Source organism: Pelobates fuscus, chromosome 4 (genome assembly GCF_036172605.1).
Source record: "Pelobates fuscus isolate aPelFus1 chromosome 4, aPelFus1.pri, whole genome shotgun sequence".
In the NCBI taxonomy this organism is placed as follows: Eukaryota; Metazoa; Chordata; class Amphibia; order Anura; family Pelobatidae; genus Pelobates; species Pelobates fuscus.
Window position 1 is genome coordinate 355725711 of NC_086320.1, and position 19159 is coordinate 355744869.

General features: G+C 40.3%; 1 protein-coding gene across 10 annotated transcripts in view; it reads right to left on the reverse strand.

Moving 5' to 3' along the window:
* Positions 1 to 19159, reverse strand: part of ARHGAP12 (Rho GTPase activating protein 12) — an 80046-nt gene that overhangs the window by 53138 nt on the left and 7749 nt on the right. For all 10 annotated transcript variants that reach the window (XM_063452606.1, XM_063452612.1, XM_063452616.1 and 7 more), the window contains one exon: positions 15683 to 16406. In XM_063452606.1, coding sequence (XP_063308676.1) covers positions 15683 to 16406 — 724 coding nt within the window. The remainder of the gene's footprint in view (positions 1 to 15682; positions 16407 to 19159) is intronic.

Consider the following 19159-nt stretch of genomic DNA (forward strand, 5'->3'; position numbering starts at 1 on the left):
AGTTTACTGCAATAAGAAGACAGTGAGTGCAATAAGAATCACTGGAGCATGTTTTTTACTTACAAACTCTGCCTATTGCACCCAGTACAAAATGGTTTTTACAAGGATGAATAAAACAAGCTGTCACAAACAGAAATGTGACAGTTGTGAGATAGGGAGACAATTCCTTCAAGTGAGATAACCACAATGTATTCAGTAGTGAAATCTGCAACAACATATTGGCTGCTTCATTCTTCTATTACAATTGGAGTAGCCACACCGGCACCTTAACAACCAACAGATATGTCGAGAGACTTTAATGGCAAGTTACTTTTCCTAAACGTACTTTCCAAATCGGGGAGGGGAGGGGATTACAGTCTCCAAATCCTGTAATTTCAACCTTAAAACAATGCTTACATGAAGGTGTGATGAGCACTAAGTCACACGCCCATTTCCCTTATTTACTAGAGAAACTCACTCTTTAACAGCTCCTCCAACACCCACATTGCACCACAACAATCTATTATAAATCATTTTGCTAGGCTTATATGCCCTACCTACAGCTTCTCTCACCTTAATTTGAAGGTAAATCTTTCTGTGGTTTATCATAACACCTTCAGAACCTAATTAGAATTACTGACAATAACGCACATCTTCATAGGCCACTTCTCTCTTTACACTAGTCCCTCCCCCCACATAACAGGTACTACCACACTATACAGCTCTCCCACACATTATCTACTCTGCTTCACAGGTTTAAATGTGTCATGCTTCCTTCCTTCTGACGTGTTTGTCCTTGTGTTTACCTTTGTTTTAGATTGTTTATGTTAGCAATATTTTAATGGTCACTTACTTGCAGTTACACATCCCTGTTGTAAAACTAGAAAGTACAGTGACCTATGTTGACACTTTAGAAATAGTTTTACCAAGAAAAGATACATTTAACTTTCACTGATAATCAAATATGTTGTGAGATATAGACATCCTTTTATAAGGTCAATAAAACTGATCATTGAGCTGGGTAACTAGAACTTCAGCTGATTCACTGACACGGTGGTTTGAAAAAGAATGAGAAACATTGCAGCTAGAGCCCCAATTCTCAGATCTGTTTCTGAGGCTGTAGGTGAAAATGTACACATTGAATAGAGTTCTGAGATAAATCATGCAAGTGAAACACCCACATATAACAAATTCTACCCTTTACTGAATTGTCACACATCTGTCTACAGTTTTAGAAGAAAATGGAAAGAGACTCGTGAATGAGTTGCACTTAAAAGACGTGGCTGGAAAGTTTTGATCTAGGAAAACAAATGTCACATATATCTAAGGCAAGAGTTGATTTTAAAAGTGACGATGTGGCGTTGAATAAAGAAGGCTCCCCCCTTCCCTCCCCTTTTTAAAAGGCAGTGCTGTGCCTTTAAGCGGCAGTCTCGGCCAAGTGCCTTTCACAGGCTCTGAGCAACTGAAAAACTATTTAACACTGAAAGCCTTGTTCCTCCTGCAATGCTACTTCAGTACACAGAATTTATATAAATGCAATTAGTAGCATTCAACATCCTTTTCGGAAATGCTGGGACAGAGCACATGGTTTCACATGCCAACCCTAAAATGACTAGGAAGTATTCAATATTTACCTATTGCAAGGGACCAGAGGGTGTACCTGGCATAATACAAAAGTGGTTACACCAAGTAAACTGTATTCTGCTGGTACAGTTACCAATTGTTCCCATTCTCCTGGTAAGGTGGATGTTACGCCTTCATTAAACATAAGCAGCTAGAAACAGCAAGTGACTAATAACATTACAGAGGAAAACAAACAGAATATGACCCTCCCAGTACATTAATGCCAGTATTTTGATCCACAGTTAAAGCATAATATGGCAGGGCCCCAGCAAAAATCTTTTAAAAGTGCACACGTAGGTTAAGGTGCACGCACTTGTCCTGCCAAAAAATAAAATAAATCTAATTACAGTGCTTGAAATCTATTAAAAGGTTCAGTGTGTGCCATCAAGCAAGACACGCTATGTCATCGTGTATGTGAACCCACGTGAGTGTAAAGTAATTTAAATTGCGTAAATTAGTGTCTCAAAAGGGTCTCTCTACAATACGCTAGCAAATGCATATATTTTAATAATAGAATTGTAATGACCTTTGTAAATGTGTTCCTTTCCTCACCGGTCAATCAATCCATCCATGGCACAGACTTCTATCCAGAGAACAGACTAACAGGACACAACATGAGGACTTTCCTCTTTATAATGGATTTGCCATCGGAACTCTAACTTAAGATGAACCTGGCATTACAGATTTCACTTCAACCATTCCTGAACGCCTCATCCCCTAACCAAACCTCTCCATCCACACCCTGTAAATCCTCTACGTGTACATTTTCCAACAAAGGCAGTGAATCGAGAACCAGTGTGCTCATTAAAAGATATGTAAATGAACGATCAGTAGCATTTAACATGATTCTCTATCTAATAATAGAACCTGTTAAAAATCCTGCTGCAGTGGTTATGGTGCTATCCCCATCCCAAGTAGTTAAACCATTTTGGAAAAGCTTCATAATTAACCTTGGTCCAGCTGGGTGCCGGTCACTTCTCCTGATGGTCGAAGCTTCTGCCACTCTGCTAAGTCCTGTGTAGGGCTGTGCTCATTGGCTGAGAGCGCTCAGTTCACCACAGGGCTTTGTTCAGTGTACCTAATGCAAACTATGTACGAGCTTCTTGCACCGGGGAGTAGGGTCCCTGGCAAGTTGTCGAATTGCAAACCGATTACTCTTGAAGGGCACTACAGCGGGCTGCAGTGGTTATGGTGCTTGGATTGTTCCTACAAAATTCCAGTTAGTAGTATAGACATACAGATGCTTTTACACATTTTTTCGTTATTGTAAGCATAAGCCTTTTAATCATGGCTGATCTACTCTGAACGGATGCTTGCAAGTTACATTGTACATGAAACGTACACATCCTTAGTGTCAAGGTTAGCCACTACAGGACTATTCAATATGCACTGCACAAAGTCTGACCTTTCCTTGAAAGAAATTGATACAATAGAAGCATTCCGAGCCAAAGAGAGACTGCAGCCACCACAAATTAGGAACAAGCTCAAGTTCACTCTGTTATCCAAGGGGAAAAAAAAATTGTATTAACAGAATGACTAAGGCAATTGTCCAACTTCATAACAAAAACAAAACCTGGCATTTACAGTAATTTTCCTCTTTCATATTAAAGGAACATTACATGCCCCATGATTGCTACAGATGGCCGTAGTGGTTATGGTTCCCCAAGTGCCGAAGCCCACCCTCAATGTAAGCAGTCAAAACGCTTGGCTTCTTAACTGGGACCTGCCGGGTGCAGCTCCTCTTCTGGTATGGAGAGTCAGAAGAAATTATGTTTGCAATTCTAACTTTAGACAATGTCGCTTTAATCAACACACATTCCATTTGAAGCACACCTGTTTTGCAAGTGCAGTAATCGTTATCTATATGGATAAAACAATAGCCATCTTTGCAAATGGGTCAAAGGCATGCTTTGATTAAAGTTAGGTTGTAGAGTATTTTTTTTTTCTTTAAGTGAAAGTGGGCTTTTAATGCACTAGCATATTTTGCTTTAAACACATACTTGGCCTGGGTTGATTAGAGTTCAGATCATCCAAGAAAGTTTCCTAGAATATATCTAATTTTGGCTTAAATGGAAACAGTTGCTTCCTAGAATTAGAGAATATGTTTTAGTGAGGTCTGAGAAATAAAATGTAGAAATCCACAAACCTCTCTATGACAAACAACCCTGAAAACCCTGTGATTCCCTTAGCCCAATTTATTTTCCCTTTATTCTGTGGTTCTATCTACCGAATGCAGACCACCCCCATGGCTCATTATCTTCAAAGAAATCATAAACTTAAGTGCTCTCTCTGGGCAGCCACCGTTCGTATAACTGAAAGAAACATGCACTGGAAAACAGTGGGCATCTTGTCTCCCGAACGCAGGCAGTGGTACTTGGTCGTCAGGTGTCTGGAACTCCAAGCCCGGCACTAACTCGCGAACAACGGTAATTTTGTACCGCCGCCTGCTTCTATTCCCGACAAGCCAGGAGAGCGCTATTTGGTGGAAAGGTACGCACGAACTAGACAAACAATCGCTACCTATGTGCCAGGGGAGCCGTTTGGTATTTTTTTTTTTGTTTTGGGACTCCCAAAAGTGACCGACCACTGCCACTTTTCTTCTAAAAACTATTTTGGGCAGACGCCACATTTTCGGTCAGTCAAAGCTTTACCCCGGTGGCGATTCAGCTTTTTTTCATGGAATCTGAGTGCTAATTAGACACTTTGGGCACTCCAGGCTATCCAGGGATATAAGACTTGTGGGGGACCCTATTAATATAATGTATGTTTTGGGGTGTTTTATGTTTTATTCATTGCACCTGTAGTGCCTGGGAGGTAATTAGTTTAAGTAAAGTAAACTCACTTCTCTACCAGACAGAGATGCCTGTTTTTCCCATACTTTTGCTGGAGACCCCATGTCTATGTATAACAATGGGCCATCTGGCCATAATAAAAGCATTCCTGTGACCTTTATCAAGTCTCGACTTTATTTCTCAATACCTTATAAGAGTTCGGGAGACTGCAAACGAATGTACTATACGAATTACAGGGGATTGGTCACACTCTCCTGGTAGTGCATGCCTCCCCATCTTGGCTTTTTGGTCATGGAACATGGTGGAAGAGAAAAATCCAAAACAATGTCTCTGTTCTCCAAGTTTGTATTGTGTGTCTTGGCTGTGTCTGGATTAAACTGGGTTGTGATGTCCTTTCCAAAAACACAACGCAAGTATTTATAAAAAAAAAAAAAAAAAAAAAACACTTTAGGCCAGGACAAGGTTATCACTCCATGATTGGGCAATTGGGCATCTGCTGAGCAAATGCCATGTGATTACATGTACACACACACAGGCATTCCTTCCACAGTGCTGCCCGTGCCAACAACATGTGGAGTTTTCTGTAATTTGTATGGTAAGCTCGGGTTGTTATAACTGGACTTAGCCACACAGCTACTTATTTAGCTCCATTATAATTCAGGTTGTTCCAAAAGAAGATGTAACCGTTCCACACAAAAATGCCTAAAGTAATGAAACCGTGTTAAAAAAAAAAAAAAAAAAAAAGTAAAAAAAAAAAAAAAAACATTCTCTTATCTTTAAGACTTTAAAACACATAATTCTTAAGACAATCTCTAAAGAATGAAGCTAAGAAAAAAAAAATATTAGACATATTTTGGAGATCAGCAATAACCCTGTTTACTGCCTAGAGAACAGCAGTGAGCTGCGATATCTAGATAGAAGGGGGGGTATAAAAATTTAATCATACACAAGAGGAATCCTAAATAACCATTTAATTTTTTTTTTCTCTCTCCAAAACAGTGCTGCACTGCATTAGCAGAATGTATAAGACTTAATTTCTGTCATTCGAGTCTCTCAGGGACTTCATGTTCCATCTGCAGACATAAAGAAAGCAAGCAAGAAAAAGGAGCTTATTAAACGGTTCATTTTTTCACAGCTGACTCCCTATGAACAATAAGCATTATTGAAAGATAACAAGCATGGGGTTTCTGGGGTGGAGAAGGCTGGTACTAGCAGTACTGCCTCTGACTCATGCCAACACAGTAGAAGTTAGATCAAGGTTGACATTTTAACCCGTGCATACAATAAAAAAAAATGTCACATGTATTAATAACTGTGAGACATCATTTCACTGCGATATTGTTCGAGGCCTACTGACCAAGAATACATTTATCCGCAATTCTTGTAAAACCGAGAACAAGACATACAAAACTATTTTTATGGAAAACCAGTCAAAATGTAATTTTCAAACAGTAGTAAGTGGTCTGATCAGTCAAGTGCATAGCAGCTTTTATTTAAAGCACTCCTGCCACCCACAAACTGCGTAAATGTCAAGTTTAACTTCCGGTATATGGTATGAAAAAAATATACTGATTTCAATCATTTCAATACCAAAACTTCTTCTTCCAGCATCTCCACTGGATGAGTCCCACTCTGGACCCAAATGACTTTAACAAGTTAACAATATAGCATACTTTTTACCCAGACAAACTTTCAGGTAGCAAGAGTTAAAAGCTGAACATTCAATACTTTATAAAAGTGGCCTTCAGACAAGTTTAGCTCAGAATGAGACAATGCACAACAGCAAATAGACTCAACAATGGGATACACCGTAACACTGCAGGGCAAGGACCGAATAGAATGTTCAGAATACTTGGTATTTTTAAATTCAGAATAACTTCTTTCAAGAATCAGTGACTCTTCTTTTCTAGGTTACATCTGTGCCCATGACAAATAGAAAAGATACAATAGGGTAGATTAACCAGTAAGTAGGACAAGAAAGGATGCGAACAGAGATGAGCATCAGGTCGTTTTTTTTTTTTTAAGGAAGTGATGCCTTCCTGTTCCAGTATACACAACAGGTATAATTATACAACGTTACTGACTAAACTATACATTTTAGCAAATTAAGTTTGAATTGCCTAAAACTGTCTAAACTTGCAGAGTTGGAGAATTTTTGCAGATAATAATAAAGTATTTAATCAGGAAAGGCACATTCAGATTACTCTTGTTTTTAGGTACGTCCTGGGGATGTTACCTTAGCCCAACATGCAGGGGTTGTTACCTAAAACTTTGAAATTCAGATTTAATTTGATAAAGTTGGGAGTCTAAATGTTCTTTTTACTCAATTGCATTAAAAACCACTTTAAAACAAATATATACTTTACGTTTGGGTGTGACCCACAAAACAGTGCTTTGAAGTTTGATATGTTTGGTTGAGGAGGATAAAACAAAAAACAAAAAGTTTACAATGTGTTTTTAGAAAAGGTTTTCAGAATAATCTGGGCCGAATTCTGACACATTCGATTTACAATTTATTTGGACTAAAGAGATAAGGGAGAAAATGACTATGGTGTGGAAAGGCTTGTCATTCTTCGCCAGTCTAGACATGCTTTTCTGGTCAAGTTGTCAGAAGACACGCGTTTGTGCATGTTTGTTTAATGGAGATCACTGACTGCTTCCTGTAAACATAATTCTACACTGTGAAATCACTTCCTCCATACCAAAATACTCCAGCAGTAGGTCTGAACTGTGCAGTTAGAAGCTACCACATGGTCTATATTTAAATTTAAAAAAATGGGACACTCTAAATCACTTTAGCTTGCTTTAGCTTAATTTTTCCCATTTTACAAACATGGGAAATTAACTTTAACCGGTCCGGTTACTTCCTGGTTTGATTAGCTCAGTGGAGCTAAACTAAATAGACAGCAATTGCCCAGAGCACCTGCCTTGCAAAGACTTTTCTCATAGTGCTGCGTTTTGAAGTCTGTTTGGATAGTCACATAAAGTCTGGGTGGGATTTAACCCCTTAAGGACCAAACTTCTGGAATAAAAGAGAATCATGACATGTCACACATGTCATGTGTCCTTAAGGGGTTAAAGAGAATGGCTTGGAAAGTCTGCAGACAAAAGAACTGCAGGTTTTGCTGTTTTTAGATCTACCCCCAGTGAAAAAAAAATGTATTCATGTTTTCATTGGGGGTATATTATATACAAAGTAGTAATCCAGGCTCAGTTTGATGTTGCCCACGTTGGACAAGAGAAATACAGGAAGCAAAAACGCTTATTTTGAGTTGCCCGATTGACAACTATATGAGGCAGCATTTGAGCTTCAGCATTTTTTACAAAATGATTTGCAAGTAAGCAAAACTGCTAAAGAAACACTATAGGGTCAGGAACACAAACATGTATTCCTGACCCTATCGTGTTAAAGCCACCATTTAGCACCCCTGGATAGTAAAGTCTTACTTTTGTTCAAGTCTGCAGCTGCTGGCTCTGCTCCTGATCTGCCTGCCTGACATAATTAGAAGTGATTCTCTGAGCCAATCACAATGCTTCCCCATAGAATTGGCTAAGACTGTAAAGGAGGCAGATCAGGGACAGAGCCAGCACAAGCCAAGCACAGCCCTGAATCAATGCATCTCTATGAGGAAAGTTCAGTGTCTCCATGCAGAGGGTGCAGACACTGCCCCAGGAAGCACTTCTAGCAGCCATATGAGGAAAGGCCAGTGGAGGTATCCCTAGGCTGTAATGCAAACACTGCATTTTCACTGAAAAGTGTTTACTGCAAAAGCAAAAAGCCTGAGGGAATGATTATACTCACCAGAACAAATAAAATAAACTGTAGTTGTTCTGGTGACTATAGTGTCTCTTTAAGATGCAAATAATGACCATGTGTGCTTGTAATGCACATGTAGTTCTCATTCATTAACAAGGGATTACTATGCAAACACATTTTATAAAAAGCATAGCCGGGTTCACCACGCATGGTCATTAGCGCCCACCCCCCTCCCCCCTAGTCAGGGTGACAGAGCGCTGACCTAGCGTCAAAGGACATCGGTGCTGGAATCTAAGTACAGTAAGGGTTTAACCCTTACACTGCAGGGGGTGAGGGTGCTAGCACTCTAGTATCCCTTTAATCTACATAGTGTGCTAACCAGCAAGTTTACATATAAAAAGACTAGTCGACTAAAATATCACTACTTCCTCCTGCAACACTAAATTCTAGAACAGGCCTGGCTGCTTTTACAGTTATACTAGACCAAACTGCATGCAGCATATATATCTTGAGTTCTTAAATCGGTAAGAGGAAACAGACGGAGTCGCTAGGAAGGCAACTGTATAAGAACTCGCTACGGCAGGTTAAACATTCCAATCAAGTGCTTCTTATGAGAAGCATTTGATTAAATCTCAAGACGGCTGCTGTGACATCAGATAGGAGAGAAAGGGGGGGAGCAGCACTGCGAGTGCTGAATTTCAAGATTTCAAGTAAGTTATAGCTTAAATAAAAATTAAAAAGGGGGTTGGAGTAACCCTTCTAAGTTTCAGTTTTCCTATTAGTATGAAGCCTCAGAATCCCCAAATGTTGCAAACAATCACAAAGAATTTCATGGACTGTCTCCAGAACGAACATCTGTAATCTCCTAATGAGTTTATTCACTGCAGTAAAAGTCTGAGGATTGACTACAGTGCTTTCTTGGTAACTGCGCCTATAAGGCTAATAGAGTAATCTGTTGCCTGTAGAGCTAAGCTAATAGCAGATGGTCATAATGGATTCTGCAAGCTTTCTAGATTATAGGAGAAGGCCACCCCCTCCTAAATTATATGGCTTTCTAAAAAGAAAAAAAACCTCATAAAATATATAGAATTTTGCAATGTGTATTCTGAGCTCAGAAATCTAATTATTTTTAAGGAACAAGCCGTGCTATTCAACAATAACATACTTTGTAGTCGTACCTTCGTGGAATGCTCAGGACACCCCAAACATAGAGCTAGACAGAAGATGAGGTGGGGGTACAGGCATAACTCATATTTAACAGGTTTACAATGGAGAGAAATACAAAAATTTTCTCTCACCTGACTGCAATGGATAAATGTGTATTGAATCGGCATAGAAATTAAAGACATCTCCAGTTCGGGCAACTTAATCATAGTGACTTTGGGGGACCAATATATCATGTACTACAAATATACTACAAATATACTCACCACTTCTTACTTGATCTTTATGACTGCATAACCACCGTAGCCCCTTAGCCGCCGCAGCTTGGCCGGGGTCTCGCAGTCCCTTCTCACCCTGGACCAAACTCCTAGATCCAGTCCCCAGTGAAATTACCTCTCTTAAGCCAGGGAGTATAGCAGGTATAGCAATCCCAAGAGCTGCAGTGAGTATAGCTCTCCAATCTCCAAAACATGAGCCTAGACTTCATGAAGGGGTAAAGCGTTTAACAGGAGCCACAGGCGGCCTTTTAGGTCAGTCCCCATGCAAGGGGTTTCCTCAAACATATTCCAGGAGCATTCCCCACTGGACCTGAGAGGAGACTGTTACAAAGCAAAAATTCCACATACTCCTCCCCTGTGTCTGAGAGATAATTACCTGAGCACACAAACATATAATTAAATTATCTCTCAGATACAAAAACATACAATTTAACAAACCCCAAAAGCACCCCAAAACACATTGAAAACCCCACAAAAGTCACATCCCCTGATAGCCCCGATCTGGGTGACATATCCATAAATCACCCACATCGGTTCAGGATTTTCATGGAAGTCACATTTTTGACCGACCGTGCACATGGTCCTAGGCCCAAAACAGTTCCAGAAAATCAGGGCCAACGGTCTTGTCTGTCTCTTTTGGGAGTACAAAAGTACACAAAACTAGCAACAGTAAGTCTTTAGGTGTAAGTGTATTCGGTGCCCCTCGCTCCAAGTCTACCAAATGGGAGTCCTTTCAGCCTTGTGGTCGTTAAGTGTCTGAGTTATAGTTCTACGCACTCGATGACCCAACATCGTTGGACACGTGCGAGGGACAGAATGGCCGCCACCATGTGTTTACACATACGACCAACAAGAATATAATCCGTTAGGGGAACCGCATACACGAACCACACAAGTCCAAAGGCACGAACAGGGCCTTTTTAAAGTAGGTGGGCCCAGGTCTATTACAGGGGCCATAGTCCTGGGTCAGGAGGCTGGCAAGCAGGCCCCTCCAAGAGCCTGTGACAAGGTTCTGTTCGTCACATGCGGTTTTTAATTTGTACTTTTTTTTTTTATCAACCTAGTTACATGCTTTATTTTCCCAAACGCTCTTTCTTAATAATTCAACTTATGAACTATCTACACTCTTACTACTGACATTTGTTTAGCTTATTAATCCGGTTTGCACCTTCTCAGGCCTTACCAACCTTTAGCTTATCGTATTACCTCGTCTCTGCCTTCTCAGCTCGTTAAGCTTCTCTCCACTGATACGTCAAATGTAAATAATGGGAAAAAATGCAACTAAAAATGAAAAACAATTATGTTGCTTCCCCGAGAGGTAAAGTTTTAATATCAAAGCAGATAAAAACAGTGAATGAGATATTATAAGGAATTACAGAAAACATTGTCTAATACCACAAAGGTATGATAGTGTTTGTTCAGCTAGTATTTAAATGAACACTTTAGTGTCAGGAATACATGTTTGTATTCGTGACACTATAGTCATAATGTGGAATTTACAAGCCCAACTCTGTGCACGGTGAAAAGGTGATTTTACACACATTTTCTCCCACGTAGATATCACTGAGGCTGGCTCCACCCCCATGACCGAGATCATCAATCTTGACAATCTCAGCAAATCCAATGATTTAGAATATGAAAGTATTGGAGGCTATTGCACCTGCGCAGCAAAACATCGAGCTGCACAATGAGCATCTCCTCCTAGATATGAATTAAATCAATGCTTCTCTATGGTCAATGTTCACACCCTGCATGGAGATGCTAGAGACATTAAACACCAGTGCTGCACACTGTATCACTGGACTAGGAAGCACCTCTACTGGCCGCCTGAGTGACGGCCACTAGAGGTGTTAACTAGGCAGAAATGGAAACGCTGCCTTTTCTCGCAAAAGGCGATTTTTACATTGAAAAGCCTGCAGGGACATGCTATAGACCCCAGAACCACAACATTACACTGTAGTCGTTTTGGTAAATATAGGGTCCCTTTAACTGTGATCCTGCATACTGTTGTGCTCTTTCAAAAAAATATGTTTGTGATTATATTTTACCCAATACAATACCTAAAACATTTTTGGTTAGGTTTGTGTGTACCCATTCTGCTGCTTTGTAGATATTCAGACAGATGTGTGTGTAAGTTATATATGTGTGCCGGTGTTAACACAGCAGCCAGTTGTCCCACTGCCTGCTAAGTGACCCCAACCAACATTTGAAAAAAAAAAGAAAAAAAAAAAAAAGAAGGTATGGCTTTTTAGTCATTAAAGAGTGTCAAGTCCTGTCGTAACATATTGATTTACATAATTTACAATGACTGAACATTTGGGGGATGAACAGCACATCACACAACTTCAACTGACTAAATGTGAATAAATGACAGACAGAGCCCAATAGGTCTAGACGTGTTCTTGCCTGTTGATATTTGAATTAAATATTTCTACTTTTACAGCTCAACTAAATTCCTAAAATGTTATGGCAGAAACACACAACAGTATTCTACTTCAACTGTACATATAACAAAAGGGGTCGATGGCAGATTTCTTTAATTGGATAGACATGGGGGACATTCATTTTTTTTTTTTAACTTGCCATTGAGGAATCCATACTGGCTCACTACGAAAAACATTATGCTAAATCAGAGCGTTTAAAAAAAAAAAAAAAAAAATGTAATTCTTTACTAAAAAAACAAATCTTTGTCCTGAAAGCATAAATCTGCAGTAAAAAAATAAATAAAAGGATATATATAATCCAATGAACACTAGGCTCAATCACTGAGCGACAGGTCGCTATGGTGACTGAAAACAGCTACCCAACTGTTAGATTGCGTAATCCCCAACCATAAATTAGCTGCGAATTAACTCCATGTAGAATTTTAAGTTTCTGATGTAAAAGCCCATTCTGCCTGGAGATTTTCTTGTTCATTTCTTTAACCCCTTAAGGACCATACTTCTGGAATAAAAGGGAATCATGACATGTCACACATGTCATGTGTCCTTAAGGGGTTAAAAGCTGTGCTGTCTCTTGGTAGCAGCATTTCTGCTAAGCCTACCAGGATTTGCCATGTCACTCCAGCCCTGCTCTACTGTAACCAAGGGATTTTGCTAGTAGGGCAGTTCGTGACAAGATCAGTCTCCCAATCAGACAGCTTCTCTGATTAATGTAAAGAGCAACCAATCAGGGCAGCAAAGAATGACGCAGTATGTTGCTGTGCCATAAGACAGGAGCAGACTGGAAGTGTATCAGATTTAAAAGCCACACTAGAGAATGCAATGCATTAACTTCAGTGAGGTCTTCTGACAGATGTAGTTACATGGTACACAATATCTCAAATTAATATGGGGACTAGATAAAGAATTTACGTTTCGAGTAATGGAAGCACAGGATTTGAGCAGATAAATGCAATTACCTATTAGTTTAATTTGGGAAATTGTAGATAGGCGTTTGTGTGCACACATTTTATTTACCTTGGTGACAAAAATAAATAAATACGAAGCTACAATAAAAATACTGCTAAAAGTGCAAAGTAAGCATAAACGTGTAGGGTATAGGACATGCCTCACACACTGGAAGACTTTTTAATACTCTCTTCACAAAAGCATAGCTTGGCTAATAAATCTTTGGGATGGCTCCTAGATTTAAACCGCATTTGTCAAGCCCCATGTTAAACATTTTGTTATGAATCCTTTAATTATTCGCCCTTCACTGCATATGTTCTAAATAAATACGAAATTCATACATTAGTTTCAACCTCAAGGTTACACTTTTAGGCAGTGATTGCTATTTAGTAACATTGGAGATACCATCCCACAGCAATTTAAACAGTACAAGATTATCATTACGGGGAAAAGGTTTGAGAATGCATAACAAACACAGCATACCCTTTCTGTGCCAAATACATGCCACATTATGCTAATTAGACATGGCACAGAAAGAAAGGTTATTTGTAACAAGGTGACAATTTATCTTTAAGCACAGCAGTCAGAACCCTGTGAAATGTTGTTGCTCTTGGCAACATATGGTATTCTAGCATCGCCTTATGAGTCAGCGAGGTGAATAGTTATGTTTAATAACTAAAGTCACGAGGACACACATAATGGCAATTACTAAGGAGGAAAGATTGGCTCTCAGAAGCTGTAAGGAAGATCAAAGCTTCTGAACAGTTTGAGTAACACAGGAAACACACCAAAATACAGCCTTTATCTTCAGTTTTTACAAGGCTTGAATTCTGTTGACGAATATCCAAACCACTAAGGATGTGTATGTTGTAATGTCAAGCAAAGGTGCGAGAAAACATAGGAATCTTTATGAAAGTTCAATAATGAAAGGGGTAAAAGAACTAAGGGGTGTTTCATGCAGATGTTTAAAGTGGCACTCACATACAATCCAGTAGTATAGGCTCAATGGCCAGACACAATAACTGTAGGATTTATAGGATATACACAGACAATCACATAGAAAGTTCTTTTAGTCTTTAAGCCATATAAACACGGTCACCACATATGTACCAAAAATGCAAACAAATAAAAGGCAGTCTACTGTGCTCTCATCCCCACTCTTAGTACAATATACTAAAAGAGAAGGGTTCCATATACACACACAGAAAATAATATTGATCTCATCATCAGAGACTACCAATATGTCAAATTACCATCATATTGGTGAAGTCCCATCTAATTTTACCAAGGAAGACAAACTTGCTAGCTGCAATTTTTTACTGCTTAAGCTGTGTGTCTCAGGTGCCCAAATCCTCATGTGTTCCACTTTAGTTCTGTTTTAAAGGAACACTAAAGGAACCGAGACCACTGGATCTTAATGAAGTGGTCATGAAGTGGCACTATCATTTGAACCCAGCAATGTAAAGCATTGCTGTTTGGTAGATAAATGCTTACATTGCCGGGTTAAATACGTCTCTTGTGGCTGTCTGACAGTCACTAGAGGTGTTTTCCAGTGTAAGTCAATCTTGGTTCTCATGCCAAAACTCCAATAGCAGCACTGATGCGTCTGCGCTTTTAGTCTCCATAGGGTGTGACGTCACCGGAGGCAGGACAAGAAGCTGCAGGGAATCTCTGAACTGGAAAGAAAGTTGAAACTTTTTTTTTTTTTTTAATTTTCACATTTTTATATATATTTAGGGCAGTGACAATCCAAATAAAGAAGAGAACACTATGGCATTAGGAATACATGCTTGCATTCATTTCATAATGCTATAGTGATCCATTAAGAAACCTTGAAATGTTGTGAGTGTATTGAGGCAGACTAGATGGGCCGAATGGTTCTTAACTGCTGTCACATTCTATGTTTCTATCAATCTTGTGTGTTTGATAGAAAGTAAAGTTATTTCTACAGCGCTATTATTTAGTAATGTTTTTTTTCTGGAGTGTGTTTCCCAGTTCCCGTTTTCCTACGCTCATTACTACACCCAGGGAGCTGACAGCTGAGCCCCAGACACTGCGAGTACATTCATACAGAATGGGATGTCAGGCATGTAAGCCAGTTCTGTGAGAGCAGTGCGTGCTGTTTACTGAGAGTAAGATGCGGATTTGATAAGGCATTTTATGAATCAGATATCCATACAGTGGGGATTAGGCAGGAGGTCATGTGCATAGGTAATGTGTGAAACGACATACTACATATTTATGTGGGTTACTTGTATGTAGGCAGATGTTACAGTAAACACCAGCTGTCTTTAGTTTACAATGGGGACTCTTTAAATGATGTCAAAGAACACTGAGCCAAACAAGCACATCTTTTTAATTAAACACTTTCTGAATAATAACACTTTGCCACTTTGGACTTCTTAATTACATTCCCGTCAGCCACAAGGGACTTTCATTTAATGTTCTAATACACTAATTTCTGTCTACAATGCCAACAGAGACCAGCTGATTTTCTTAACATACTAATAAGAGGCTAATCATTTGCATTAGAGCACAATATAAAACTCCCTATATGATTAACAAATGCCAAGACATAAACATGCTGCCAATCATGTTGGCACAATACAAATTATACATTTTTTTGTTATAGTTCTAAAAAAGAAAAGGAAAAAAATACAACTTTATAAAATTTGTAAAGAATAAAATATTTGTCCTTACCTGTAATTGTTCAGTTGAACTGCTACTAAGCTCATCACCAGACTCTGAATCCATGAGAATTTTTTCAGAATTTTCTCCAGCCGAATCACCAGAGTGGTCGTTTACAAAGCTAGTCTTTTCAAAGTCCATTAATTCAGGGCCAGGAAAGTGAATAACAGACGGGCTCTTGCTGGAGGCTTTTGGTGAATGCAAATCACTACTTAGCTTGCCATTGTTATGCACAAGATCTAAAGTCAGTCCCCTTGTCTGGCTTGGGCTTTTACTGGGCCCGATATTCTGATTGGCATCTCGAACTGAAGACGTTTTACCGAAACTAGAAAGTTCTGGAGATTTATTTAAATTCTCTGTGGACCTCTGAAGCCCTTGCACAACCTTCAATGGGCTGTTTGGTAGCATTCCCGGCTTTACAGGGGGCATTAATGCCTTCCGACCAACTTCCTTCACATATTGAGCAGGAACATAGAATGCTTTGGAGTTTTCATCCCTTCTGACATGCCACCAATCTTCATTTGACTTTTTTATCAAGATATACCTTTCACCTTGTTTTATAACAATCTTATTATTCTTGTATTCGTACTCATAATCATACTCTACTTCAATGAACAGTGGTCCAGGCAAAGGTTTGCCACTTTTGTCAGCCATCTCTGTTTGCGTAAAAGGTTTTACCTCTTTAGGTAAACAGGGCACATCATTATGATCACGTGTGTTGGAAAGTGTATAAATCCTGAGGAAAGAAAATATTTCTCAGATAAAGAAATCAAACATGTATTCATGTAAATAGCCTTTAATTGTACAATATAAACATGCATGAAGTATGAAAGCAGAGATTATAGCGGTTATTGTGCATGCACATCACTGCAGCTCCATCATAGAACACTGCAAGAACACTACACAGAAACATATGAGCAGCCAAGTGGCATGAGTGTGGAGACAGATGGGGACTCCTTACACCAACAGTCTATACATAGAGCATAAGCTGTTATGGCATTTGTGTATCTTTAAAGCTCATGTTACAATATCATACCTCCCCAGTGTCACTATTCAGGATGGACAGTCCCTATTGTGGGCCCCAAGTCCAATCGGTCAACCTTTTCTATGCTAAATGTCCCTCTTTGAGGTCCATATTGTTGGTGTCTCTGGATGTATAACAGAGCTCCACATCAATGATACTTACATTAACATGTCTTTGTTCTAAATTACATTTTAGTTGCATAAATTGTTATTAATAAGTCCCCTGTAATTTATAAAAGCAGCACCACCTCTGGCAACACTGCCACTTATTATTATTATTATTATTATTATTGCCATTTATATAGCGCCAACAGATTCCGTAGCGCTTTACAATATTTTGAGAGGGGGGGATGTAACAATAAATAAGACAATTACAAGAAAACTTACAGGAATGATAGGTTGAAGAGGACCCTGCTCAAATGAGCTTACAGTCTATAGGAGGTGGGGTATTAGAAACATTAGGATAGGAAATATCAAGTAGGAGTGAAGCAGAGCTGGAGGAGAGAGCAAAGCACTATCCCATAGGAGAGCAAGCGACAGGTATGTAAGGGAGAGATTACTCTGGGAGGCCATACGCTTTCCTGAAGAGATGGGTTTTAAGGCCCTTCTTAAATGATTGAAGACTAGGAGAGAGTCTGATGGCAGTAGGCAAGTTATTCCATAGGAGAGGAGCCGCCCGTGAGAAGTCCTGCAAGCGTGAGTTGGCCGTACGGGTGCGAGCAGCGGTCAGGAGGTGGTCGCGGGCAGAGCGGAGGGTACGAGGAGGGGCATACCTCTGGATCAGTGAAGAGATATAAGAGGGGCTGGAATTGTTCAGTGCTTTAAATGTATGGGTTAGCACTTTGAATTGACTCCTATAGGATACAGGGAGCCAATGTAAGGACTGGCAGAGGGGCGAGGTGTGAGAGGACCGACTGGATAGGAAAATCAGTCTAGCTGCAGCATTCATTACAGACTGTAGCGGGGCAGTACGGCTTTTGGGGAGACCAATCAGGAGAGGGTTACAGTAATCCATGCGGGAAATTACTAGAGCATGGACAAGCTCCTTGGTAGCATCTTGCGTAAGAAAGGGGCGGATGCGGGCTATGTTTTTGAGTTGGAACCTACAGGACTTGGCAACAAACTGGATGTGAGACTCAAAGGTGAGACCAGAGTCAAGTATGACGCCAAGACAGCGCGCTTGTAGGGATGGACTTATGTGGATATCACTGACTTGAAGGGAGAGTGAGAGAGGAGGATCAGTATTAGGAGGAGGAAAGACAAGGAGTTCAGTTTTTGAGAGGTTAAGTTTGAGAAAGCGTGACGACATCCAGTCAGAGATGGAAGAGAGGCAAGCAGTGACACGTTGCAGGACGGCCGGGGAGAGGTCCGGTGAGGAGAGGTATATCTGAGTGTCATCAGCGTACAGGTGGTAGTTGAATCCAAAAGAGGCAATAAGTTTTCCAAGAGAGGCAGTATAAAGAGAAAATAGAAGGGGACCAAGGACAGAGCCTTGGGGAACTCCAACCGAGACAGGGCGAGGGGAGGAGGTATCCTTGGAAAAGGAGACACTAAATGAGCGTTGGGAGAGATAGGAGGAAAACCAAGAGAGGACAGAGTCACAGAGACCGAGTGATTGAAGAGTTTGAAGGAGGAGAGCATGATCAACTGTGTCAAAGGCAGCAGAGAGGTCAAGGAGAATTAATATGGAGTAGTGACCTTTGGATTTAGCGGAGATTAGGTCATTAGTCACTTTGATAAGAGCGGTCTCAGTAGAGTGGAGAGGGCGGAAGCCAGACTGAAGAGGGTCAAGGAGAGAGTTGGAATTAAGGAAGTGAGACACACGGGTGAAGACAAGTCTTTCCAAAAGCTTTGATGAGTAAGGGAGCAGGGATATGGGACGATAGTTAGAGGGGGAGGACGGGTCAAGAGATGGTTTTTTCAGGATAGGTATTACAGTGGCATGTTTAAGGTTAGCAGGAACAGTGCCAGAAGAGAGAGAGCAGTTAAAGATGTGTGTTAGGATAGGCACAAGACAAGGGGAGAGAGATCTGATGAGGTGAGATGGGACAGGATCAAGTGGGCAAGTGGTGGGGCGAGAGGAATGGAGAAGTGCAGCCACCTCTTGTTCAGTAGCTGGGGAGAAAGTCTGAAGGGTAGGGAAAGCATGATTTATGTGTGGTTGAGAAAGAGAAAGGCAAGGAGGGGAGAATTGTTTCCTTAGCTGTTCAATCTTGTCAGTAAAGTAATATGCAAAGCTATCAGCTGTAAGGTTAGTTTGGGGGGTGGCCACAACAGGGCGGAGAAGGGAATTAAAAGTGTCAAAGAGACGTCTGGGATTGCGGGAGCATGAACTAATGAGAGAGGAAAAGTAGGACTGTTTGGCGAGGGCAAGGGCTGCGCTGTACGAAAGCAACATGAATCTATAATGAAGATAGTCTGCCTGGGTGCGGGACTTCCTCCAGGAGCGTTCAGCACAGCGGGAGC